Source organism: Amblyomma americanum, chromosome 8 (assembly GCF_052857255.1).
Source record: "Amblyomma americanum isolate KBUSLIRL-KWMA chromosome 8, ASM5285725v1, whole genome shotgun sequence".
NCBI lineage: Eukaryota > Metazoa > Arthropoda > Arachnida > Ixodida > Ixodidae > Amblyomma > Amblyomma americanum.
This window is the reverse complement of record NC_135504.1, coordinates 93,173,113-93,199,896: the sequence shown is the minus strand read 5'-3', so window position 1 is coordinate 93,199,896 and position 26,784 is coordinate 93,173,113. Positions and strand designations below refer to the sequence as shown.

The 26,784-nt window shown below is 44.6% G+C and overlaps 1 protein-coding gene across 1 annotated transcript; it reads right to left on the bottom strand.

The window, feature by feature from the left end:
- Positions 1-3,969: 3,969 nt before the first annotated feature.
- Positions 3,970-6,541, bottom strand: LOC144100549 (uncharacterized). The gene is made up of 2 exons (XM_077633463.1): positions 5,781-6,541; positions 3,970-5,241 (listed from the first exon to the last, which is right to left on the bottom strand). Exons 1-2 carry the CDS (start codon positions 6,440-6,442, stop codon positions 4,659-4,661), a joined length of 1,245 nt encoding a protein of 414 aa, XP_077489589.1. The 5' UTR covers positions 6,443-6,541; the 3' UTR covers positions 3,970-4,658.
- Between the last annotated feature and the right edge of the window lie 20,243 nt (positions 6,542-26,784).

Here is a 26,784-nt window from a genome sequence, read left to right as displayed (position 1 = left end):
TCACTGTCTGCACCGATGAATAGTCACCGCCGTCTAAATGAGTGCTTTTAAATAATAGTACAGCATTTTGCTGTGCGTGCACATTGTGTCCCAGGAGTGCGACGATTAGGACAACTGCAGCCCCGCGTTGAGGTTGTTTACATGGCTGTGCGCAAACAGTACTGCTCGTTTGCGTGACATAAAACGCCAGGTGGGTTATCCTTATCTTTAATATTACGTATTCTTGCTCACAAATTGCACTTTTACTCATTTACACACCATGAAAACACTGCAATAAGCACCGATGATGCTATATTGCCTGCCTGGGAAACTCTTCGCGTAGGATACCGGCGCTTTCCGCTAATTGTATCTGCTTTCTCTTATGCCACCAAAATTTAATTTTAGATCGGTTTAGCTAAAAATACGTTCGGACATTACTTGAATTAATGAAAACAACCAGATTTGTTGTCCACAGTCGACGCCGACGGCTGCTGCCGACTGCCTTCTGCAGATGCTATGCAGACCGGGCCACATATATCGGCACTTCCCCCTTATTGTACTTGCGTTCTGCGATGTCGACAGTCATCGCTTTGAAGGTACTGTAGCCAAAGCTACGCTCTACAGCTATTTGCAGGCGCTAAAACTGGCGAATTCGCTCTCCGCAATCGCCGAAATCGCACACACGAATCCTGCGTACTCGCAGGCCTCGTCATGAAAAAAGGGGCCGGCGGTCCACCGTCAACCGAAATTCAAGAATATGGCAAAAGTTTCTAACTGATTAGTAACAAAGTGTGAAGATATGATATGTAGCCACTTGTTTCGCTTTTTCGATACGGATAAGGTACACAAGCGCAGTTTTTTCCGGCCGTCGCCTCACCGGAAGTGAAGCTTTCGCTCGGCCGCACAAGCCGAGGCGACGGCGGCGAGCGGCACCGTCGTGCGGCGTTTTCTGCCCGTGTCGCTTGCCTTGCCGATCAGTTCCATGCGCAGGCGCCGAATGAAAGCACATCTTCGCTGGTGCACGCACATCGCGTATGTCACCGTGGCTAGCATGAGGTTCAATAAGTTTTAAAACTCTTAAGTTTATTCAATGTCATACCAACTATAGTCCCCTACCACTGTCTTCTGGTTCCCACTAACCTGACTCTTTAACATTACTACGAAACGCGATAGTTAATCGTGCTGGCGTCGTCATCGGTCTAGCGTGACAGACCAGTGTGTCAGCGGCGGATTTGTGTACCGATCAGCCCACCGATCGCCGTCGCATCGGCCTATAGTGTGACCGGACCTTCCTATACCGAAGAAAAACTGCGTTATTATCGCTTTTGCGGTACCAGTCATTCATATATGGGGGACGACTGCTACTTCGATCGCCCGCGAAAGTATTGCAGCAACGAGAGCAGACGACGTTGCTCCGTACATGTGCTAGTGACGTCACAAGAGCTTTCAATATGGCGGTCGCTGCCAGTGGGAGGAGTCTCCCGGTCTCAATTTCAATCGTAGTTTTTGGAAAATACAGCGCGTCCAAGGCAGCCAAATTTCAAAAATTGAATCATAAGCTCTTGCATTAGTTACTGAAGCAGAAAACTGCAATATGAAGAACGACCATGTCATGGCCGCTTTTTTGCATTTTTGCATTTTGCATTTATTTCAGTCATGTACAATGGCTGAGGAGAAAGGAAAAAAAACGGCGCGCGCGGCTTGACAAAGCTCCCATCTCCCGTAGCGGCTTGGCACGGCGATGACAGGCAGCAGTAAAACAATAACAAGAGAATGCATGAAATAACAAATATGTACAATATCTTCATAACAGATCACCAGAATAGTCTCGGTACTGTTACACACGCGCAAATGATAGTTTAATCACAGCACATGGATACTTAGTTTATTTTACAGTTGGATATGATTCATTGTTTTGTAAGAACATATTTCTGACAGCGTTATATGAAACGGAAAGAATGGATTGATTAGTGAAAGCATTTCTATTAAGGAAAGATGGCAACACATACCTGAGTGTTTGAAAACCGTAATTTTTGCGTGGACAAGGTACATACCAATATTCGTAGTGTCTTGTGTTGTGAACAGCGGTATTTTCCTGTAAATTCGCAAGGGTGCCAGAAAATTCGGGGGACACTAAAGCTCTGCCTTTAAGGGTAAAACAGACAGCGTTAACGGCTCCTGCCTGTGGCTCTCCTTGCAGATAATTGTGAACATACACGGAGTTGTGAACATACACGCAAACAAGTGCAGTCGAAGATTGACAACCTCACCCAAGCATACAGGTAAGGCATTTGTTGGTCTAGACTTTGGTGTTCCGGGCTGGTTGCTAGTGCGTTTACAGGAATCAATGCGGAGGTGCTGCACGGTTTCGTGAAAGTTTGCGGAGTGAGTTCACAAAGGATTGAGGCGCATTGTAGTCGCCGAGAAGGTGGGATGAAAGGTTTTATTGGAAGCGACATCACAGTAAATTATAAATGAATGTGCAACTGCATTTAATGTCCTGACCCCCAACCCTCTATCTATATTACGATGCTCTTCCGAGATTGCCTTTTCACCGTAAACAATTACTTTTTGTACCTAGATCTTGTTGCATGCAGCGAGCTCTTACCACTCACCATTTCCTGCTTATTCTGGCGCTTATGTGCAAATAACAAATGAGTTAAACTGTTTCAGGAACTGTGCCAAACAAAGGACAACGGGCTCAGCGCCAGTTGCGTGGATTTATTTCTCAGAAATTCACAGGTTTCTGGGCAGCCTGCCAGCCAATGACCATTCATTGGTTGAAGAGAGTATGACAGTAGAACAGGTGGGCAGCAGTTTTTTTCGGCACTGCATTAATGCTTGCAATTAATAACCCAAGTGAACGAAAATGCAGTCCATGCCACTACACTCACTTTTACATCAAACCTTGTGCACATTATTGGTTGTATAGCAGCACAGAAATGACACCATATATTAATAGGCACAGAGCACTTCCATGGTCTCCTACATGCATTTCCAGACTCATACATTCACTGCTTTCTCTAAAAATGAAATTCTTCATTAATGCAAGGAATTCCGCATGTGAATGTGAACTTGTTCACTGCTGAAAATGTTATACGATTACTGTTCCATACAAAAGGCTGTATGCTACGGTACAGTGCAATAATTTTTAATTGCAATTCAGTGCAACTCCTGAGAAGAAAGTCATTTTTTGAAGAAGTCTGCACAAAAGTGGTTACGTCGAGAACGTTTTGCTGCTTTCATTGCCACCAATACATGGAATATGACAAGCACATGTTAATTCTCTCACATTCGTTTTTTCAGCTCATCGCCAGCATGGAAGCCCGCACAAGCCCCTCTAGGAGCACAACTGAGGATTGGGATGCCCCAGTTTCACCGCACACAGCTGACTCTTGGGCAGCTGTATGCGAGGAAAATACTGAAAATCAGGAGCCAGCAAGCAACCAGAGGCAGCGCTCACGCAAGAGGAAAGCTGATAGCTCAAGCTTCCAGCAGCAGCTGCTTGAAGAGCAACGCCAGCTTCGAATTGCGCTGGCAGCTGCCTCAGAGAAGGAAGCTCAATTCATGGAGCGTCACATTAATGCTCAAGAAAAGCTTGTAGATATAATGGGAAAGTTTTTTAATAAAGCTTAGAAGGAGTAGGCGCACCTATTGTTTGCACGCTTTATTTTTGTTCTTTCAAATGATGCTTTAAGCATTACATATAGATCACCCAGTGGTATTTGCCTACAACTGCTAAATCATTTATAATTCAATTTCTTCTTGACACTGTTTCGGTTTCATCAATCTAACAATGGCTGCGATGTGCAGCTTGTGTTTAGGCCACGTGATGCATGAAAAAACTGCAACTGCTGCTACGTAGTTTGTCATTATTCCCGTTCTTGAAGAATGCTGGTCAAATGTTCCAATGAATTGTAACTGTGTATCAGCGATAAAATCGCACTTTTTTTTTCTGCCCCGTGACTTACCATACACACATTACAGCCATCGCTCGGTTGATGAAATCGAAAGAGCATCAAGTTCAAACTGAATTTAAAGTTATTTAGCAGCTGAAGGCAATAAGCCACACCATGACAGATGTATTGAAATGTATAATCCATCATTTGAAAGAGAACATGCAAATAAAGTTAGGTGCATATAGTCTTTGTTTCCATTAACAGTATTCAAGTCGTGTAGTACATATTCTAGGACTCTAATGACACTGTAGACAAAGTACAAATTGGACCTCAATGTGCAGTACACATGGATTTGCAGCCTGAATCGGCAGCTATTCACAAAGCACCGCAATGTGCCACGACAAAGGAAAAATTACAAAATCATGGCCCACAGCACCAGCAACATGCTTTAGAACAAACTTGTGTTGCCCAGCCTCTGCTCTTCACAGCCTATGTTAAGCAGACACTGAGTACAAATGAGTTAAAAAAGCTGTGGTACAAATGAACATGGAACAGTAATACTAAACGTGCATGTTGTTTAGCCCAACTCTCCATCAGTAGGTCTATTATTAGGCACTAGGCAGAGAGATTAATTGAAAACCCCTTATTATGAGATGAAGGCATAAGGCCACTGTGGGGGCAAATGGGCATAGGATAAAAATCTGTTGAAGACTACATTATTCAAACAACACAAAGAATGACACATTCTTTCCGCAGACATGTGTACCAAGACAAATATTTCTAGTGTTGTTCAAACTGCCGGTAGTACTCGACAAGTGCTTCCCTAACATCTGCACCATTTGCAGTTACAACATCAGAGGAATGTGCAGGCTGCACATGCACAGCGTCGTCAATTTCTACCTCGTGCAACCACTGCTGTGCCACAGAGTCATTAAAATGTTCACAAATATTGTGGAGCACGCAACACGCCCTTATTATTTGCGCCACATTCTTGACGTTGGCATCCATTCTTTTTGAAATGAGCCTGAACCTTGCTTTAAGCCTCCCAAATGCGTTTTCCACAATCCTTCTGCACTTGGACAGGTGGTAGTTGTAGCTCCTGTGCCCATCGCAAGTATCCAGGCTTCTAAATGGCTTCACTAAGTTTGGTGTCAGTGGAAATGCTTGATCACACAGGATCAAGGGTGGCACAATCACTCTGTTGATGGTGGCAGTTGGCGCACTGAATATCGGTGACTCAACCATCCTGGCCAACGTGGAGTTCTGGTATACATATGAGTCATGGCACCGCCCCGGTGAACCAGCATTCACGAACCGGAAATGGTACTTGTGGTCAACAAGGGCCAGTAGAATGACACTGTACCTGCAAAGCACAATATTTCATGACCATACAACAAACTGCATTCAGAAAGAGTCATCAAATATGTACTCTCATGAGGACAGCAACGAAGGAGGAATATTATAAAAAGAAGTAACACGATGCGCACATGAAGTGCTTCAAATTGCTTGCTAATGTCACAAGATGCATTCCTGCCTTTGTTTCATATGCTTCCACATCAGTAGCTCATACGTTTGTTCTATCCTATCTTGACCATAAAACAATTACCTCAACACATACGCTTAGAAAACTCGCATTTACAATGGCTATATATTGTTTTACAGACGAAGAGCACAATATATGTAACTATGAAAAGATGGACATTTTATTTACAACTGCTATGAGTTTTTTTTTTTTTTACAAGTGGCAATGAACGTAGTATGTGAGAAATAAAAACTCGGCGTCTCCATTGTATGACTGCTACAAGTTAATTGTGCTGGTGTCAAGCCGCACAGTACATGCAAATATAGTGGACGTCTCCTGCATGGTCCTTTCAATAATACCAGACCTCGTTGACTACTTACCATCCTTTGTAATTATAATAGTCACTGGCATGCTCCTTCGGTGGCGACACTGCGATGTGACATCCGTCCAGAGCTCCAACGGCTTGCGGGAACCCACACATAGCTTCAAATTCTCTTATGTGAGCACGCATGTCGACGGCAGTGGGCATTTTCACCCACTCGTGTTCCAGCGTAGCCACGACAGTCTCACAGAATTCTCTGTAGAGCTCGTTGACTGTTGACCGCCCAATGCCAAAGACGTCAGCGACGGCTCTGTCCTCTGCGCACGAGCAGAGCTTGTACAAAGCGACTGCGACGCGTTTCTCTACGGGGATGGGCTCACGCATGTTTGTGATTTGTCGCTCCATTGCTGGTCGGCAAACATCGACAAGATAGCGAAAACTTGTCTCCGACACGCGAAAAGATTGCCGGAAGTGTCGGCTACCTAAACCAGGCAGCGTGTCTTCAAACCACCGTTCGTTGCGGGGGTATGCCCACACTTGCCGCCGCACTGTGCGCCGAGTCGAGGCCAGTGCTATAAGCAAGGCGTTATTCGCCAAGAGACGCCGCCGTATTTCACGCACCTTTCGCCTTGATAGCGCAAGGTCCACGGACGACGACAAAACCACACTCATTGCAAGCGCAATTTCAAATTTTCTCTCGTCGCGTGGATCGTCACTCATTTTGATGGAGACCGCCGAACACAAGGCACACCAGAAAAACGGGACCACAAAAACAACGATCGCAGGGGCAAAAGAACCAAAGGGAACAACCGAAGAACGAAGCTGAGCCTGGCCAGACTGAGCGAGTAGGGCTCAGTGTGGCCAGCACTGTGATGTTATGCTCTGTACTTGGAAAATCATGTCATTATTGCAGTTAGAATTGCGTTGCTTTAACATAATACGGTTATAAAACTAATTTACTAAAAAAAATGTGACATTTCTGTATTTACATGTGCAGTGAGGTTTGCAATTTTAATAACGCTTTTCGCCGACGAGGGCGCTAAAAACTTCTTGCGAATAGGGAGCCTACATGTCGCGCCCCCTCCCGGCTTAGGGTGGTGACTTCCTTTGACACAGCACATGCCGCCTCCCGCTAAGACCCATGTTGCCAGCGCGTGTGTTGTCATGGTTACGGGAAGACGCCGCGCCATCTTGTTCCCCGCCGTGCATAGGCGCGCATTAGCTGCTGCAGCAGTTGCGTCTTCATCGCCGTTCATCGTTGAGTGGGACAGTCATATGTTGTCGGTTGTTGCACTAAGTGCGCCAGGAAGCTTACGCAGCAGCAATGCCCGGGTGTTGCGTTCCGCAGTGCTCGAACCACTGCAGGAAGGGCACACGGATGTTTCGTTTCCCGGCTGACTCCAAACGAAGAAAACGTTGGCTGGCACAAGTAAAGCGAGACTGCTGGGAACCCACTGCTGCTTCTCGCATATGTTCTGTGAGTACCGTACCTTTTTCTCTTTTGTTACCTGCTCGCTTGTTATGTTTGGTGTACTGTGCTTCACGTTTACGATAATTAAACCACGGCCGCCTCGAACGGCGTGCGCGGCGTGGGTTTGATAACAGGCTACGCATTGCGGGCGTGGGTGCAATCTTCTCGTTAGTTTTTAGATGCGCTGGCGGCGTGTCTCGAGCACCAAGGGCGAGAAGCAACGGTTCGCATTCGCCCTCGCTGACTGTAATTCTCACGCGAGTGCACTCACGATATATTGGCGCCCGCTTCCTTGTTTGCGCTGTAATACATGCGCCAAGACTCATGTCAGAGAACATGACTGAGGTAGTGAAAATAAATTTCTACATCTCTCTGACATTGTACGCGTTCGCTGTTTCGTGAGCGCTGTGGTCGGAGGAACTTATTTTCAGTCAGGTCTGGTTATCTAGGCACCGTTCTGCTGTACGACGCTATTCGGTAGAAAAAGATTGGAAACCCAAGATCAGACTAAAAGAACACATTTTGTATATGCCCGGTTACTGGCATGCATATGAAGCCTTTAGGAAGCCCTTATCCAGTTTTTTTAGCTTGGCACTATAGCCTGGTAAAAGACAGCATGTGAAAACATTACAGCAGGTAGAAACAGCTCTGTAGTTGTAACGCTAGTCATGTTCCGGTTTGCAGCATTTGTCACAGTTATGTGCAGGTATGAATATACTTCTTGATGCTTATGAAGTACTTGCTGCCATTCATTTCAGGCACATTTTGAAGAAACAAGTTTCGAGCAAAACAGACAGGATGGCTTAAAGAAGCTAAGGCCAGATGCGGTTCCCACACTTTTTACTTATCGAGGTAAGCTTCTAATTTTGATCCATCTCTTAAATACAACTCTGCCTCATTCATATGAAATGTTTGCAAAGAAATTTGTCTACACGTATACGGTAGTGCTGTGGTTGCTTTGTGCAAGCTCAAAAATGTGCGCTCATCTGCTTTTAGAAGGCTGCAAAGAAAGGTTCATCACCATCAGCATTTCAAGGTCCATAGCAGGACGAAGCCTATCCTACTGACTTTTCTTCAACCGGTTCCTGTGCCATCTGTGGCCACATTATCCACACAAACTTCTTGGTCTATTGATAGGGCTTTTATATCCAAGCATTCCTACAGCGCATGTTTGCATCAGCATCTAGATCCCTAGCTAGAAATTTGTTGGGATCCATGCAATTCATTTCTTGTAAAACTAAATCGCGGGCATAAAAAATATGTATATTGCACGTTATTGTAGGATCATGCATTCGAACAGCACCTTCAAACATAAAATCACCTTAAGCCGTGTTTTAACGGCTTCTGCATTACCTCTGGCTCATTTTTCACTGTAGATTGAAAAAAAAATGAATGAATGACAATTGAAATCTTCCGTGTAAGCCATAAAGGTATAAAGTATGGCACTAAACAAAACTTTTGCCACCTAACTCTCTGCCTACCCCTACTATATTTGCTTTTCTTGAACACCCACTGCTTCCCTAAGGGACTACTGTTTATCTTCTCTACACATTGAATGCACTCATATATATGATACTAAGATCCAAAACGTAACACACAGATATAGCCTTGTATTCAAAGAGCACAAGGCCACCTATAGTGTGTTTATACTTTGTATAGCATCGTTTTTTCTTTATAATTCACCCGACGCCTGCGAGAAAGGGGGCGTCTAGAATCAAACAAATATCCTAAAGCAGACTGCATACTGTGCTGTCTCATTTGTTCTATGTCACCTGGCACAGAAGCTAAAATGGCAAAATTCAGGACGATTAGTAATTCTAGTTGCATCAATGGTACCTCAGCTGCTAACACAACCTGCTGTTGAGCACAATTTTGCACGACTGAATCATTGCCAGTTGTAGCATGCTTTCCGACGCTGTTAAATATGCACTGGCGGTAAGAAATCTAAAGCCCCCCAGTACAGCTTTGGGATCTTAAAACCCAACTGATATTACTACTCCTGAAGTTTATTTGGAAGTTTTATGCAGGTACTAGGTTGCTCTTCTGTAAATGCAGAATTTCTGCAGTTCTTGAGTGTAGTGCTACCCTATTGACTGAATTTTTTATTTCAGCCATCCCGAAACACCGGAAGCCTCCGAAGAAGCGGTCTTGCTTTCGTCCGGCCACGCCAACGCAAAGCCCAGTACTTGACCCCACCGGAAATGAACCATGTGGTAGTGCTGCTCTAGAGCCTGTCTTCGCATCAACAGCCGAACAAACACAAGACTCGGCTGTGAGTGACAGCATGAGTTCCCAGGACACTGTCAGTCCACTACAATGTGCTCAGGTACCAGGGTATGATCTACCTTTAACAACCACCTTGCTGCCGCCCAAAGCTGTCGACACTGTTATCTATGCAGACAGCGTTGCCCATTCCTTTCTGAGAACAGATAAAGCCAGTGGGGAAGATTCCACTGATGCAAGTCGACTTCCTCTGCCCGCAGCTTCACCCATGGAGGCCGAATCCTTAAGCGCTGAAAGGCCACAGCATAGTAATGAGCGATCAAGTAAAGAAATACCTCAAGCTGCATTCACACTTGGTTCAAGTACGGCTTCAACTGACTTGTCTCTTCAAAGACAGAATGCTGAGCTGAGAAAGAGAAATAAGGACTTGGCCCAAAAGTACAGAAACCTACAGAGGCTTCACGAGCAAACAAAGAGAAAACTGCGCAGTCTTGTAAAGAAGTCACAGTCGCCACAACAAAAAATGATAACCTTGGAACAATTACCGTTCCTCAAACACGACCAGAGAAGGGCTTTGACGGTGAAAACTACGAAGGGCCTTAAGTGGTCTGAGAAGACTATTCGAGAGGCCCTTCAAATAAAGCACGCATGTGGAACAGCAGGCTATGAATTATTAAGATCATTATCATATCCACTGCCATGCAATAGGACATTAATACGAAGGCTTCAAAATATTAAATTTTTGCCTGGAGTTCTTCATGAATTTTTTAATGTCCTGAAATCCAAAGTAGCCACAATGCAAGACATAGAAAAAGACTGTGTGCTCTTCATGGATGAGATGGAAATCTCCCAAGGATTTGACCACGATCGCTCGCTTGATTGCTTTTTTGGGAGCACTACATTGCCGGAGTCCGCTACAGATGTTGCCAACCATGCTCTTGTGTTCATGGTTGGTGGCGTGAACACGAGATGGAAACAGGTTATCGCCTATCACTTCACTGGAAGGTCGATAGATGGCTCTATTTTGAAGGACATTGTGTTCCACTTGATTGAGCTTTGTTTTCAAATCTCGCTTAGAGTGCTTGTTGTCACAAGTGACATGGGAGCTGCCAACCGTGCAGTTTGGCGCCTGCTTGGCTTGTCCAACCACAGAAACTCACAGACTGTCTGCTGTATTCCGCACCCGCACCTCCGTGGCAGGCAACTACTCTTTATGGCTGACCCCGCCCACGTCTTGAAGAACATCCGTGCCCAACTACTCCGAGTGGGAGAATTCACTCTGGGTGAAGAAACTGTTAAGGAACAAAGTCTTCCTTCTGGCACTGTCAAGGTGGAGCATGTTGAAGCAGTGTTGAAGTATGACTGTCAAAGTGAGCTGAAGATTGCAAATAGGCTGTCGGAAATCCACATCAGCAGTGGACATTTCAGTACCATGAAAGTGAACATTGCTGTGCAATTGTTCCGTGAGGCTCCTGCTGCTATCCGATATTTAATCCAACAAAAAATTTTGCCCCCCGAAGCAGAGGCTACAGCGTGGTTTTTTAACCTCGTGAGCAGGTGGTACACCCTTATGTCGGCCAGACATCCGGTTGTTGCTCTGAGCGATATAGATCCTTCAAAGCATAAAGAGGCCACTGCGCTTTTGGAACTGACGTGCAGCACTTTCCGTCAAATGAAAATGGGAGCAACGGCACATTGGAAGCCTTCACAAGCTGGCCTTCTGGCATCGACCACTGTTGCTCTCAGCCTGTCGCAAGACCTCTTGGACAACCAAAGCTACAAGTATGTGCTTCTTGGCCGGCTCGTACAAGATTGTCTCGAAAACATATTCTCTGTGTTGAGACTCAAGAAGCCGGTCCCTAGTGCATACGACGTTAAGTGTGCACTGAAGCTGATTTGTGTTGGACAGTTCATGCACACACCTACAAATTCTAGCTACGAGGTTGATGACAGCTTGCATCTAGCTGACCTCCTTGACCCAACTATCCAGAGACATGAAGGACAAAACCAAGAGCCTGAAGAGCTAGAAAACCTGTTTGTGTGTGCTCTCACAGAAGCAGAATGTGACATTCTTGCTTATCTAGGAGGATTCCTGGTCAAGTCTGTCATGAAGTCCATTGGTAACTGTAGTGACTGCAAAAATGCCCTTGTTTGAGATGCTACAAATCAGTATAGCAATCTTATTAAGCTTAAAGAGTACGTGAAAAATTCTGAGAACCTCATTTATCCAACGCAAGCAGTGATTAATGTCCTTATAGAATGTGAGGAGCGGTTTAAGACTTTTGCAGATATGAAGGAAATCATGGTGCTCAAAACCTCATTTGCTAGCATTCTGAATGCCCTGTGCAAGGCTGTCAAGTTGAACTTAGGTTGCTGTGAAACACATCATGCTCAGGCAGGGAAGGTCCTCCTGACAAAATATGTGAGGACAAGACTGAGGATCCATCTACGACAGCAGCATGCACAGAGGGTGGATGGAATGTCTAGCAAAACATGTGCCGCAACAAACCTGGTCTGAACTCTGAGAAGGATGGTAACATCATATGCTTAGATGCTTGCAGTCAGCTAGTTAATGATTTGGCCTTGCTTTCGTTGTTTTTCTATAGTTTGACACAACTCAAGAAAATAGGGGAGATGTCCTTAAAGAATTCTATCCAGCCAATGGCGCCAACCGATTTTCATGACACCATGTTTAATGCTGGGAAGTTGCATCGCTGGGAGTGGCAGATGAACGGCAGTTAACCGTGGCTTAATCGGATTGACCGCGTTGTCATGAAAATCGGTCACTGCTATTGGCTGGAGGGAAACGGTCGGGGGGCATCTGCCACTACTTCCTTGGGTTGTACCCGAATATAGCACTCTGACACTTTCACTGTGTATGTCGTGTGTACTTTGCTCGCCTGTAAATTGTTCACGTCTTTCAGCATATTTTTATGTCACCTCTCTGTAGCAAGCTGTTGCTTGCAGATTGTGTGCACTAACCAATGAAGCTGCTTTGCTTCAGTCAGCATTTGGAAATAGCAAACTGATTTACAGTGCGTGCCACTAGTGTGTTCATCAAAGGTGAAGTTTTTAGGAGCAAGTGTTGGAACTAGATGCAAATGTGTAAACCACTGTTTCAAGTCTTTTGTGAAGTGCGTAACAGTCTTATTTTTGTGGCTGGAGCATCACTACCATGCCTTGCATTATTTAGGGGCTGTAAAACATACGCTCCCACAGAGTTGCCGTGGTGTTTCACATTATCATTTGAGTTGTTTGCATTACTAGTCCTGCTAATTTAGTCCATTTATTGTGTCCTCTGTACTGCACTCATGCAATTTGTTCATGGCTATCAGTATATTTTGTTTTATGTAGAAGTGTTCATTGAGCAACGAAGCTGCTTTACTTCGGTCAATGTTTAAAAATAATAAGCCTGTTTGCAATTACACCATCAGTGTGCGCACCAGATATGTTTTACAGGAGTGACTGATATGTGTACAAAAATTTCACTGGTTTCACAGATGCTGATAATGGAAGAATGTAATTTCATATGCACTTTAGCTGGCTGCGGATGCTTATATATTCTGTCAGTTTGCTTGAGAAAGAATATGAGCACCTCCCCTTTAATTGACAGTTGCCAGAAGTGTGTCGGCAATAAAAGAAGCTTCTTGAATGTTTACACGAAGGCGTCTGAAAATGTCATTTGGTTTCTTGATTTTAGGTTTTCTCACTTGTCCCATTGTTTGTATTGCTCCTCTTTCTCTGATTCCATTCCAGCAAGTCTCATGTTACACTCTGAACATTTGAGCCTCCTACTGAACACCCTGTGTAAGTTAGTTTCTCAGCACACGTGGAAAAATGGTAGGCAATGTGAAATGAAGCACTGCTTTAATGTTAACTCAATGGCAATCTGTACAAAACTAAGACGCTTACAACACTCGATCTTAATTTGTTAACATCAGCCTCAAGATTCCCTAAATTTTTTTAAGTATGTTTATACCTTTTGCTGAAGCTACAGTGTGCTAGTATGGGGTTGCATAGCTCATTGCGTAGAGCATGTGTAATTGCTCACAGAAGAGCAAAATGCACAAACTAATGGTACATTGCACACGCAAATGCCATTGTGATGTCGGTAATAGAACTACTGGGGCACTTAAGTCTCTTCCCGTGCTGTGAATGCATAAGCATTAGGTGCTACTGTTTTGCTTCTGTTGCGTGGTTTTATTTTGAACCTACATAGACCAGCGTTAGCTCGGTTTACCGTTACATTTTCGATTCTACTCATCGAGACCTTTCAACGATATATGACGATGCTATAGCATTAGGTTCAATTTTAAATCAAATAAATAATTAATGGTAATTAAGACCTGCGATTACTCCGGTGGAATTATACTCGACATAAGCTATCCAACGATATATAGCTTGATGATGGAGCATAACGATTGATTTTTAATCACGGTTATCTAATTAATGGTCGGTAAGACAAGATTAGTTCAGTGCCATTGTACTCAACATAAGCTATCCAGCGACTTAGTGATGTAGCGTAAATTTCAATTACATTACAATTAACTAATTACCGGTAATTATTTGAGACCTACAATTAGTCCGGTGCAATTATACTCGACATAAGCTATCCAACGATAGAACACTTGCGGCGATTATGCCCGACATAAGCTACACAGCCACTACGGCCACATTCTGTACAGGCCGCGCATGAACCAAGTAATTGATAAGCATTAAAAAGTGCGCTTGCGTAATCTTTTGATTACCGTCATAACATTAAATTCTGAACGCCCAACACCTAAGCTCGGTTAGTGCTCATCGTGAGGAGGAACCCTTTTTACGTAATTGATAAGCGCTGCCTTTTGGCGCGATGACGCGCGCAGAGGAGAGACCCGTTCGGAGTGTAATGCACCGTCGCTGAGAACTGCTCTATGTCGTCGGAACGGCACATCTGTTGGTACTAACTTCGAAAGAAACGCCGATAAACTAGAATATAAACTAATGTTGTAGATCGCCCCAGCGACCACGCCACTGAAAGCCGGGGATGCTCTCTTCAAGGGGAACAACATGGCTGCCCGTCATGTTTAGCGGCCGTTTTCGGCAACACTGGGAGAGATGTCACCACCCTAAGCCAGGCGGCAGGCGGCATGTATGTAGGCTCCCTACTTGCGAAGGTCGTTCCGCGACCGTGTAGCACGGACGAACTCCCTTGAAGTAGTGCTCCTTTGGGATCGTAAAGGAGCATTAGTTCAAAGTGCATTTAGTGTGCCCGTGTGACAGGGGTATTACTCTCCCATCTCGAAGTTTACCTTGATAAGCCCGAGTTGGCAGATCTTGCCATGTCATGTGGCCTCGTGAGGACACACAAGCTGCCGCCAAATCAGTCCCGGCCATGTCACATGTACACGACCACCTGTCATAGCCATGGCCATAATTTTTCTTTGACAACGCTCACACCGGATTTTCTGGAAAATGTAGCCTCTAACACTTTCGCGTTAGTAAAGGCCCTTGTTCTAATAAAAGGCCTCGATTCTGGCAGCCTTGGTGCCATGGGTAGTGCAAGAGGGTTATCGCACAACTTCCACTCTCCCGTCGGATCATGTTCTATGCGACACTCGCTACTGAACATACTGTCTGTCACTACTGAAAAGGGTGGTGCTGGTGAACATCTCAACGATAGGTTACACACAGCAAATACCTACGGAAGAAGATTGAACAGCTGTCGTCTTAGCGGAGCTGATAGAGCACCGAACATGATATTCGGCGCTCATAGGTTTGCATCCCACTTTCTTTCTAATCAATTATCTGAATGATTACGCTATTATTTTACATTGATCAACATAAAAAAATTCCCTATGCTTTCATTGATGTCAATGCCTGTAGGCTCCATTCATAAGTGAAAGATACTGCTGTCTGAGGATGTCGCGATGTTTCACTGCCTGTTTAGATGAACCAGAAATTCACAATTTCTGATCAAAGAGGTTCGAATCGAGTCAGATCTCGTTATAACTAAGCCTAATTTTGGCCTAAAATTTCTTACACCCAACAATCGTTCTGAAAATCTGCAAAAGTCTGCAAATAAACCCAAGCAAAGGGTGCTCTCAGGGGGGACCACAGAAAGGTGTAATAACGCACAATTGTTGAATTCAGAGCTTGGTATAAGCATGCCAAATATCGCTCTTTGTTCTGTGTTGGAGAGCAGAAATGAACACTAGATGGGGATGCTGGCTCCACGCAGATTTATTTAAGAAACAATGCAATCTTTGCTTGGTGGCACTGAGCAGTATTTGAGCGGACAAAATTCTCCATGAAATCAATTAACTGTAGAGCTTTCTCCACATCAGGCCACAGGCACTTTCTGTAGGTAGCCATTCAATTTACTGGCCGTGTCGGCAACCTCTGCGCTTTTTAGAGCTCATTCTTGACTTTCCGGTTCACTGCCATCATCCCTACTTGCATCATCTGCAAGAATTTGCCTCGTGAGCGATTTCTCGGTCGGTCAGTTCAGGTGCAATACCAAGTTGTCATCAGCAGAGACTAAGTTCTGAAACGTAACATTTAGAAGCACCAGTCGACATGATGACAAGGTGATCAATCTTCATGTGTCCTTTGGAACGGATGTCAAAAGATGTCTGCAATCTTCTGTCTTGCGTTCACAATTGTCGACTGAGTGCTAGATGCAACACTGAAGTCCTCAGCAATGTCCCCCTTTGCGCTCGCTGTGGACTACAAAAAAATCCACTCAAACGAGACTACTTTGTGCTTCTGCATTGCCATTTTGCGCAACGGAGTTGAGTCATGAAGTGCAGCCCACTTGCGCGCAGGTCTGCACATGTGGCAGGGGCGTGCGGCATGATGAGGCGATGGTTCCATCACGTGCCGGTCATGCGTTTGACAGCTTGATGCTAGTTCGTACTGTCCCTATATGGTGCGGCATGTGAATGCACGGTCGATTCATACACACTAATACTGTGGACTATTCAGATGATCAAAATATTGCATTTCTTGAAGTTTTTACGGCTCCTTGTGCATTTTGAGCCAAGCGAATGCAAAAAACTGCTCCATTATAACCAATAGAGTGTCAGAGTTTGCACTCTTCATTTCATTATACTGATAATTCGCTGTATCCATGTTCGTTATAACGAAATTAATCTATAGTGAAAGTGCGAATCGAATAGCAAATGATGTCTGAAATTTAGTCAGAATTTTGAATATGAATTTTCATAACTTAAATATTTGTTGCTTCAGTCTTGCTAGCTTGCCTACAATAACAGTGGCAGGAAAGTTATATGCTGATTATATAATGAATTTGACAATATATCATTGAATTGATTTTTCATATTGACGACATATAGACACCCCATGCTCGCTACGTGAGTGGGCTGCATTCAATTTTGTATAGTGCTGTTTCATTTCCAGACAACTGTCAAGATTGTCATGACTGCTGTGAATGGCAGTGTGAGATAGCCTGTCGTTTCCAATGACATCACCCTTAGTCGTGGCATTGCAGTTCCAGAGAAGTTCCATAATCTGTGGATATGGGAGTGATTGTTCAGCATCAGAAATTTAAAAGTTATGGTTTTTACAAATGAATGATTGGCACATCCGCTGCTAAAACCCGGAGCATAAGGCTATAACATGTAACGCTGTCATCACAGTGACCACAATAACTGCTGTCCAGGCCCTACATTATTTTTGAATTTTAATGCGACAGTGTTATCGACCCTTTGTCACAGAAAACTGAGCAGTGGCGTTGGCCGGGGGTGGAATGTTCTAATGGAACAGAGAAATAAAAAAATTCAGGAACAGCTCAGCAACGTTCAGATACACCAAATTTCTCTGAGAGGTGGTAGTGGGAGTTGAAGCCTGTGAGACAGGAACGCTACCTACAGGCCACGAAGCTTTCTCTTTTTATCTGTTGCCTGTTTTGACAGTTTACTACAGGTCACAAACAGATTATGTTGTGCAGTGCGCTCTCAAAATCAGGAGTGGACATGCGTTTCGCTCATATCAGAAACCTCGAACCTTTTCAGAATACGCAGCTGCTCTATCGAGCTGAGAAGGTTGTTGGGTTCAAGCTGAATAAAGGTCGACCTAATGAATGTGTGATGCGAATGGGACCCAGTAATCCACTCGTGTTCTACTTTTTTCCCTCAAAACACTGGACAACTTGTACTTTGTAGTGCAGCAACTGGTGCTTTCATCTCGGGGATACTGGCCATTTTTAAATGGCACCGAATTTTAAAAAAAATTGTTTCTGTGCTATGCTATCAGTGTTTGATGTAAACGAAATTGTGATACCTTAAGCGATACCAAAGCACTCAGAAGGATATGTGCAGTCTTTCTGTAATCATGGATTTTGAACATTTCAGGCTTCAACAGTCGGACAGTGCAGCTCCTGATGGAGACCAAAGCTGACCTCAAAGAGCTCAAAGGGAATCACGCAGCTGCTCTGCAACATCGTATAGGGGAAGAGCTGGTCCCATTGAGTTCCAGAGGAGATGTTGAGGGGCTAGAAGAAAACCTTGGAGACCCTGAGAGAAGGGCTGTTCTGGTAAGTCAGGTTTTTCAGTAGTTGTAAAGAAATGTTTTTCTCATTGCAAGTTTTATAATCTGATTCGTAAACATGGAAAATCTGCAATCAGCATTGTATCTGTCAGCACTGTTTGAACTGGTTATTCAAAATTATGTGGTTAATTGGTGCTTGAGTTCACGCGGTGAAAAGATGAGCTCAGAATCACCTTGAGTACCGCTTTAAGCCAAAGCTGAAGTGTATATGGCTTATTTTGTGGTACAGCATGGGTACAGAATTCTAGAAGGCTGCAGTAGAGAAGGTGTAGCATGTTGTAAACTTGGAAGCGCAAAAAACCGGACAACGGACAGAGTAAGGGAACACAAAAAACAGGTTCACGAGCGCTTCAGAAGGCTCACAGCTTTTCCTGTGAGCCTTCTGAAGTGGCTGCCATGGCACGGTGCTAGCGTAGACAGCAAAGTCCCTGCCGTGAAGGACTCGACACAGATTGATGCAGTGCCTCCCTCCCACTCCCTAGATAGCACGAATAAAATTTCCTGATTTTTGATATCGCCAGTTTGGCAGTTCTGCAGTATGCTTGCAGTTAAGTTGATGGCTGCTCCAAGTAACGAAAATGAAAAGTACCTGCCTAGAAAATTGAACTTTTCCGAAAACCTGCAGGCATGAAAATATGGAGTGCAAGATGACTGCATTTGTATTGCTCTCACAGATTGGCATTTTTTTTGAAGTTGCAGCAAGGTCTCCATTCCTTAGCTGCGCCATTTTTTTTTTACCTTTGTCACTCTTGATCAATGTCTTGCAATTTGCTTGCATGAAATTTGGTGAAATCATTCTCGGGTTTCTGGTACAGTTAAGAAATATTCGTGGAGGGGGGTGGGGGGTTAATGGGCATGCTTTGTCGCATCACACTGAAAAGCTGTCGCTCATGGCTTGAGCATGTGTCGATCAGCTTGGTACCAGCACATTCTTCTAAGCAATGCAGTGAAGACAGGTTTATCGCTGCATTTATTTTGGTTGCACATGCGTTTTTTTTGTCATGTGCATGAAATAGCAATTCATTGGAGAAAAATGGGTGTGAACAATTTCTGGATTTTAAGCATATATAAAGTTCTTATTTGCTGTGCTTTTATGCAATAAATATGACGATTTATAAATGCTCATTCATTCTTTATTTGTATTCAACATCTTATTATAATTCGTGCTGTAATGGTTTTCACATCAAGCGGCTCGCTTTTGATCGGAGGCGACACAGTGGACGAGGCTACACACCTCATCCTGAAAAATTTCGTAAAGACGCCAGTCGGCTTGCAGTTTACGCTGGCAGGTGGAAGGCACAGGCGACCTTTTAGGCAGCTTCGCCTGTATAGTGTTGTTATTGGCGAGTTTTCGCATGCCATGTTTGTTTGCCCTTGTTTGCACTTTGTGATGTTTCTGGTCCCTCGCATTCTCTTCAAACATTGTGTTTAACTGGTTGCTTGATTCACTGTGGCTTTGATTTTATGTGGTAAGCAGTAAATGCAATTGTTTTGAGAAGAAATGATGCACAGATACACGCGTTTTCCTTGTATTAGTGGTTCAATTTAACTGGCAACAAGCATTTGGCCTTCAGAATAATCTGCTTGAAGAGATGATTGATACTCCTTTTAGGGCCACTGTAGTTGCTTTACTGGACAACAAGAAGTAAGACAACTCTTTAATTTGAATTTTGATTTCTCTGAAGTATTACTTTGGTTCTGTCAACTTGCAGTGCATTAAAAGGGCTCTTTAATTCGATTATTACTGGATTTTAATTTTTAGTCTGTTTTCTTGAGAATTGCTGTAAAACACTAAAACTTAATTATCATAGCTTAATGATCTGTTGAATTTACAAGCTTGTTTTGTTATCAGGAAATGATTATCATGTGAACAAAACCAAGCCACAAATTGTGGTATTCCTGTTCGAGCCTTAAAAAGGCACTGAAAGGGGGGGGGGGGGGGGCAATGAGGGTAAGAAAAGCTGATTAAACTGGTATATATTGAATTGCCTATCAGCCATCTGCAAAAATTTTCAGTATAGCTAATGTAAACCAGAGACATCCGCAATTAAAAAGTGTCTCCATGATTTACCTCGCAACTCGTACAACAAACGCCACAGCTACAGACAGGAGGGAGTACAAAGGGGGAGGTGCTGTAGTCACCTTCGGGGCCAGTCAAGCACTCGTCCTTTTTCTCTCTATTGCTCGCGAACCAGTGAAAGCACTCTGCATCATGACGTCATTTGCGCTAGCCAATGCAATGCGCGCGATCTCAGGCGAACGCCTGGTGACGTGGGTTGCGGCGCAAAAGTGCGAATTTTCGAAAATGTCTTGCAAGTTACCAGCTTGCTCTCGAGGACTTGTACGTGACAAGCATACTCAGTGGCATTTCCACTACATAATGCACATATTTGATTCACACTTTCTCAACCCCCCTTTTGCGACCCTTTAGCTTAAATTTCCGCTCTTTAATGTCCACCGTTACTCACATCTAGGCCACCTTCGATTCCAAATGGACACCATTAAGTTAGAGGCCAGAAAAGTAAATTGGCAAAAAACCTGCAAAATGCAAACAGCAGTTGAGAGAGTCGCACAGAAGTATTTTGACACTGACATTTGTTACCTAATATTGTCTAGCATTTGCCAGCCCTCTTCTAGCGGTGCCAGTTTTGGGATCAGGCCCTGTATTGGTACAGGTACCTCTTTTTATTGGCTTTGAAAGTTTTTTATAGCGTTTCAGTTGTTTCCTCCTTCCTTTTCTTGTCGAGGTAAGCCTGTCAGATGTGTGAAAAACAAAGGTTCCTCTTAGCGTGATAACAATAATGAATCTGATTAGGAGTAAACCATTGGGAGAAGCAGCATTCTACCGTACTTACTCGAATGTAACGCGACCACGATTGTAGCACGACAGCCGACTTTTCGGGTGTGAAATGGGGAAAAAAACTATGATTGTAACGTGAGGGTAGATTTCGGGCGTGCGACAGAAAACCCGAAAGAACCCGAATGTGACGCGAGGAACCGACATCGCACAGTTCTGAGGGTCAAAGACAACTTTATTGAAACACAAGCCAAACAGGCGCTCCTATACACCCTCATCCTCACGGCAGGTGTCGCCGTCACTCTCATCATAACAGCTTGACTCTTCTTTGTTACTAGCTGCCTCCCACAGCAGGTCGTCCTCGCTTCCGTCTAGAGCATTTGAAATTGAGCATTTCTTAAATGAGCAGTAGCCCAAATTATGAGACAGCCCGTACCAGGCTGCTGAAACCCAATGGGCAACGGCAGACGCGCTTGGGCATTTCAGCCTACCTGCAGGGGTTGTTGATCCGCTTCCAATCTACTCCCAGTATAATTGTCGCAAGTGATCCTTGAAGGGCTTGTTCATGCAAACGTCCAGAGGCTGGAGAATGGAGGTCATGCCACCCGGTACAACAACGAGATGCGTTCGGTAACGCTGTAGCTTTTGTTTGACGCCGGTTGTCAGGTGACCTCGGAAAGAGTCCAGAACCAATATTGCTTCCTGATGCAACAATGCGCCTGGCCTTCGGTCCCACAAGCTTTGAATCCAATCTAAGACAAGATTCGAGTCCATCCAACCTTTTTCATGACAGCGCACGATAACGACTTTCGGAAAGTTTCCTTCGGGATCGTCTTCCAGCGAAAAATGATGAATGGAGGGAGCTTGCGGCCGTAAGCAAACCATGCCAGCATAACGGTAATTCGATTTTTTTCGTTGCCTGTGCTTCTAAGGCGACCTTCATGCTCACCAGACTTGTGCACTGTTCTGGACATCGGCATGTCCAGATACACGGTGGTCTGGTCGGCATTGCCGATATGTCCAAGTGACATGTTGGTAGAGCGACAAAGATCGATGACGTACTGCTGGAACTCTCGAAGTTTTGATTAGAAGTCCCCGGGCTGCTTCTGGCAAAAAGAAGTCGTGCGTCGAAGGGAGAGCCCAGCCCTTCGCATAAACTTCTGCACCCAGCCTCGTGATGCCTTAAACTGGTTTTGGGTCAAACCCGTGTATCGCGCAAGTTCCTGTGCTTCGCCCTGAAGCATTTCAATGCTTACTCCAAGTAGCCGGGAACGTTACTCGCTAATCAACTCTGCAAGGCGACGCTCCAACTCCGGGAAGTGGCCTTTCTTGGGCCCCGAAAGGCTTTTCGCCGGCTGTTGCAGTTAAACAATTTCTCGCGATGTTTCCTCTATCCCCTGATCGTCGATTTGTTGACGTCCAGACGTCCTGCAGCCGCTGAATTTCCCACTTTCTCAGCAAACAGAATAGCGTTGCGCTTGAAGCCAGCTGTATGCTGAGCGCGTGAGCACGCCATTCCGCTTGAAGACAACTCGACCGTTTGATGGGGATAGTCCTAAAACTCGAAGCACGAAACGCACAACTACACGCACTGGCACTAAACACGAGAAAGAGCTAACAAAGCGTGCTGCTCCATGCCCTGCTGCCCGTTAGTCACGCGGCCACGTTTTTGCATAAGTTGCAAGGATTAACAGACAGATGGCGGTGGGATTGCTCGCTCCTTTGCTGGCATCTTGGCGGCGATTGCGAGCGCTCGGTGCCTCCGATATGGCTGTTTCATTTTGCGGTCACGGAGGCCACACAACCTCGCTACAGGTTGCGAGCATTCGTCAAGAGGTGGCGCCCTCTCACCGCGCCAGTGACTCTAGCTGGCGTCGACTCTTGTTGGCTTGTTCTCACTGGCGTCATTTGTTTTGCGTTTTCGATTAGGTTGCCGCTTTGTCCTAGTAGTTGTGACCTGTGGTTCGCATACTGGTTGACCGGCGAGTTGGAGTGCGTGATTTCGAATGACCAGTACGATCAACGCAGACGTTTGACACATGAAATGATTTTAATAGTGTGTGTTTGGTGCTCTTCATAGCGTTTTTAAACCTAGTGTTCGATGGTAACGCGGAGGGTGACATTTCCTTTCTACTTTCGGTAAAAAAACTCGCGTTACATTTGAGTAAATACGGTAGATTGACATAATCTGTGGCAGGCCACATTATCAATGAAAACCCTGTCAATGTTACACTACCTCCTAGAAACTTTCCGCGCTATGCGATGCTGGCACCAGACTATTTGTGCAGCGGCACTCAACTTGTCACTTGCTTGCCTAATGTCGATGTGAAAGGTACCCCTTTCTATATTTAGTTCCACCTTGGAATCCTGACAATGTACGAATGGGCTGCTAACTACTTATGCAGCAGAGAAAATGTTCTAGACTCACGGATCGCCTGTGCACTGCCACAGTATGGCATTGGGTGTGTGGAAACTGCTAATAACAAAGTACTTATAACATTGTCTAGTACCAAGATGTCGTATGGGTGAATAGTCTTGTGGATGCGTGATGAGCAGCCGCTGGAGAATCTAGAATAGCACATTCATTGAGCGTCATCTTTTATTAGTTATTACTGTAGTATATAATCCTGCATTAAATTGGCGTGCAAAAGTAGACCCATTAAGGACATTGTTCTTTTTTTGTTAACAGTAAAAACGTTTGCGGGACTCTTTGGTATGTTGATGCCTGTCAGATGGAAAAATGCATTGAATGCAGAAAATATGGAATTTAAATTTAAAGTTTTTCCACCTCTTGATCCAAATTTGTGATGTTTACAATAAAAAAGATCACATGGTCACCATCTTCAAGTTGCAGTGTAACATAGCATGTGGAATATGTGCTAAAAAATTGGTTAGTACTGCTTTCAGCTGTGTAATTAGTGAGCAGCAGTGGTACCTGTATATTTGTTTGTGGCTATTTTTAGCTTACAGAGGCTGTTTTCAGTGGGATGAATTTTCTTGCGATTAGCATGCATCACTTATTCTAACAGGCTAACAGTAGTTTTCTCGAGGTAAAGTGATGCCATTACAGGAAACTGGAATTACATACCTTCACAGGCTTAGTAGAACAGATACATATAATATAGATGATATGCGACTCTAGCTCAATATTCTTGTTCGAAATAAAAGGTATGATACACAGGTTATAACATAAAAGTACATGTTTGCGAGCAGCAAATTTTATTTACTGATTTCTGCTCATTGTTTATCAGCATTTGCTGAAATTTATTGTGATGTTTACAAAGATGTGCCAATAATTGGGAAACTACAAATAGCTGGTCAAATGTGTTTTGTTCGGTTTACTTAACGAAAAAGTGTAGTCCACACTCGAATGGAATAATACTTTCAAGTTTTTGAGGTAGAATTAATTTGCCGTAATTTTGAATAGAGCATGCTGTAGTTTTTTTCCTTTTCTTTTGCATTCTAAGAAAAAAGTCTCTTCTGTGGGTCGCTAGCAACACTGTGCTCTTCAATTTGGTTTATACAGCTCCCACGCCTTTACAGATTTGCACAAATTTCGTGCCTACTTTTGTGGTTAATGCAAATACACTAAATGTCTTTTTGCTGCAATCTTCTCTATGTCATTACAAGGTTTGACCACATAGCTCAGAATTCATGTTTTGCACATTCACATTTTGCACAGTTTGTAATTAACTGTCTGATTACAGCTGCTGTGGAGCGGACGGTGCCTGATGCAGATATGGCCCGCATCAACTCCCATATTCCAAGCTTTTTGTGTGGCGCCAGGGACCGGAATGGTGGCTGGAAGGCCAGGATGAATTTGACAAGGGCACTCCATCCTGACCACTGATGGAGCTTTTGTGAAATAATGCAGTAAAACGTGCAACAAAACTACTTTTGAATTTGATATATCATACTTCAGCTTTGCACTGCCATGCCAGAGCCTGACTATGGCCATGTTAAGGCAGAGAAGCTTAAGATATTGGTGCATCTGCATAAGACGTTGTTGTGGATACATCGGATTTTCTATAATTTGACTTGTTTATGAATGAATAATGTGTGTGCAGCAAGTATTTTGTAGAGTTGAAATGGGTTGCCCACTTGGCCCAAACTGGGCTTCATCAGGGCAGCCCTGTTTGGTTGCCCTTATAAAGGCTGGTATGGGCCAAATTGGGCAGCCCACTTGTGCCCAGACTGGGCTTGATCTGGGCAACCAGCGCAACAAGGGTCCCACCAGGGCATTCAAAATGGGCTTCCCACTCGGGCCCAACAAGGGCCCCACCATGGCATTGAAAGTGGGCTGCCCACTCGGGCCCAACAAGGGCAAAACCAGGACATTAAAAATGGGCTGCCCAGTCGGGCCCAACAAAGACCTAACAAGGGCATTGAAATTGGGCTGCCCAACAAGGGCCCCACCAGGGCATTGAAATGGGCCGCCCACGTTGGGCCAGATCTGGTTTTTCTGGGGCAAGCGAAATGGGCTGCCCAAGCTGGTTCTCTTCTGGCTCCTTTAGGGTAGCCCATATGGGCTGCCCACTTGGGGCCGACAAGGGGCCCCAATTCGGAGCCCACTTTGTGCTACTTGGGAGGCGACTGAAATAGCCGGAATCAAGCGACCGCCCGCCTCGTGCAGCGCACTGCCGCACAAAGAGAGCTAACACATCGCACGGCCGGCTGGTGTCGAGGGAAGCAAGGGAAGCGCGCACTTAAGCGCGCGCGTTGGTTGACTGGTGGCGCCACGGTGCTTTCCCCCCCCCCCCCCCCCATTTTTTTACACCGGGCTCTTTTTTCAGGCAGGCGTCACAATACGCACAAACATAGGCGTATGAGTGTAAACTGTATAAAATTTTACTTAACTGCTCTGAAAACACTCGAAGGCATTATTTTTTCTGTGCCTAAAAGCAATACAAGATTCAAGCCAGGCAACAATCCAAAAAATGTAAACAAATACGGCGGAAAATGAAAGTGGTTTTGGGAGGAAGAAAATGGCGCAGTGTCTGTGTCACATCTCGGCGTACATCTGAACCCATAGAGTCTGAACCGCGCCATAAGGGAAGGAATAAAGGAGGGACTGAGGGAAGAAAGAGATGCCGTAGTGGAGGGATCCGGAATAATTTCAACCGCCTGGGAATCTTTAACGTGCACTGACCTCGCACAGCACACGGGCGCCTTTGCGTTTCGCCATCGAAACGCGGCCGCCGCAGTTGGGCTCGAACCCGGGTACTCCGAATGACTATCCGCGCGCCCTAACCACAGAGCCACCGCGATGGGTCAGAGCAAAATCAACCTTTCGCGTTCTTCGCCGCTCGCTATATATATGAAGGTAGCCACAGTCACCACCAAGGTGATATATATATATATATATATATATATATATATATATATATATATATATATATATATATATATATATATATATATATATATATAAAGTTTCAGCGAATCTGCGCCATGCAATAAACCTATAGGTGCTAACTCTATCCGATGATGTGAAATAATTTTGTGAAAATTTTGCGGCAATGGATAATTTTGTTGTGCACTAACAGCTGCATTTCCAGATGCTGAATGGAAACGATCGCAAGGTTTTGCATTTAAAAACGATTTTTAAGTGCTAAAACCCAGTTCAAGCGTTTTATGGTTCAAGCTTGCCGCGTCGGGCTTGCTCGCCCGTGGCGCCTCCGCTACCTCAGCTGCTTCCCGCCGCCTCAACTACCGCTTATTTTTTTTCATTCAAACGTTCTTTTTTTCCTTTTCACTCCATGCTCCACTTGCATTAGAACCGACGTACCGGTGTTCCACCCCCGCGCGCGTCTCGTCAACGTGAATAACATTGCCATCTTTTGTAAGGTCAACAACTACTTTCGCCGGCTTTCGCGCAGCTACAGCAGCAGTCGCTACCTGTGGTCTCTACAGTGTTCCGCAATATTGCATAATGCTAGCCGCCAAGATGCATGCAACCTTCCATCAATGTGTTGAACGGAAAGCTCCTGAAGACCATGATCACGGCGTCGAATTCAGCAT

Coding starts and splice junctions, on each gene's coding strand:
- LOC144100549 (XM_077633463.1), bottom strand. CDS start 6,442: ATGAGTGACGATCCACGCGACGAGAGAAAATTTGAAATTGCGCTTGCA. Junction 5,242..5,780: donor TATTATAATTACAAAGGATG/GTAAGTAGTCAA, acceptor TGTGCTTTGCAG/GTACAGTGTCATTCTACTGG.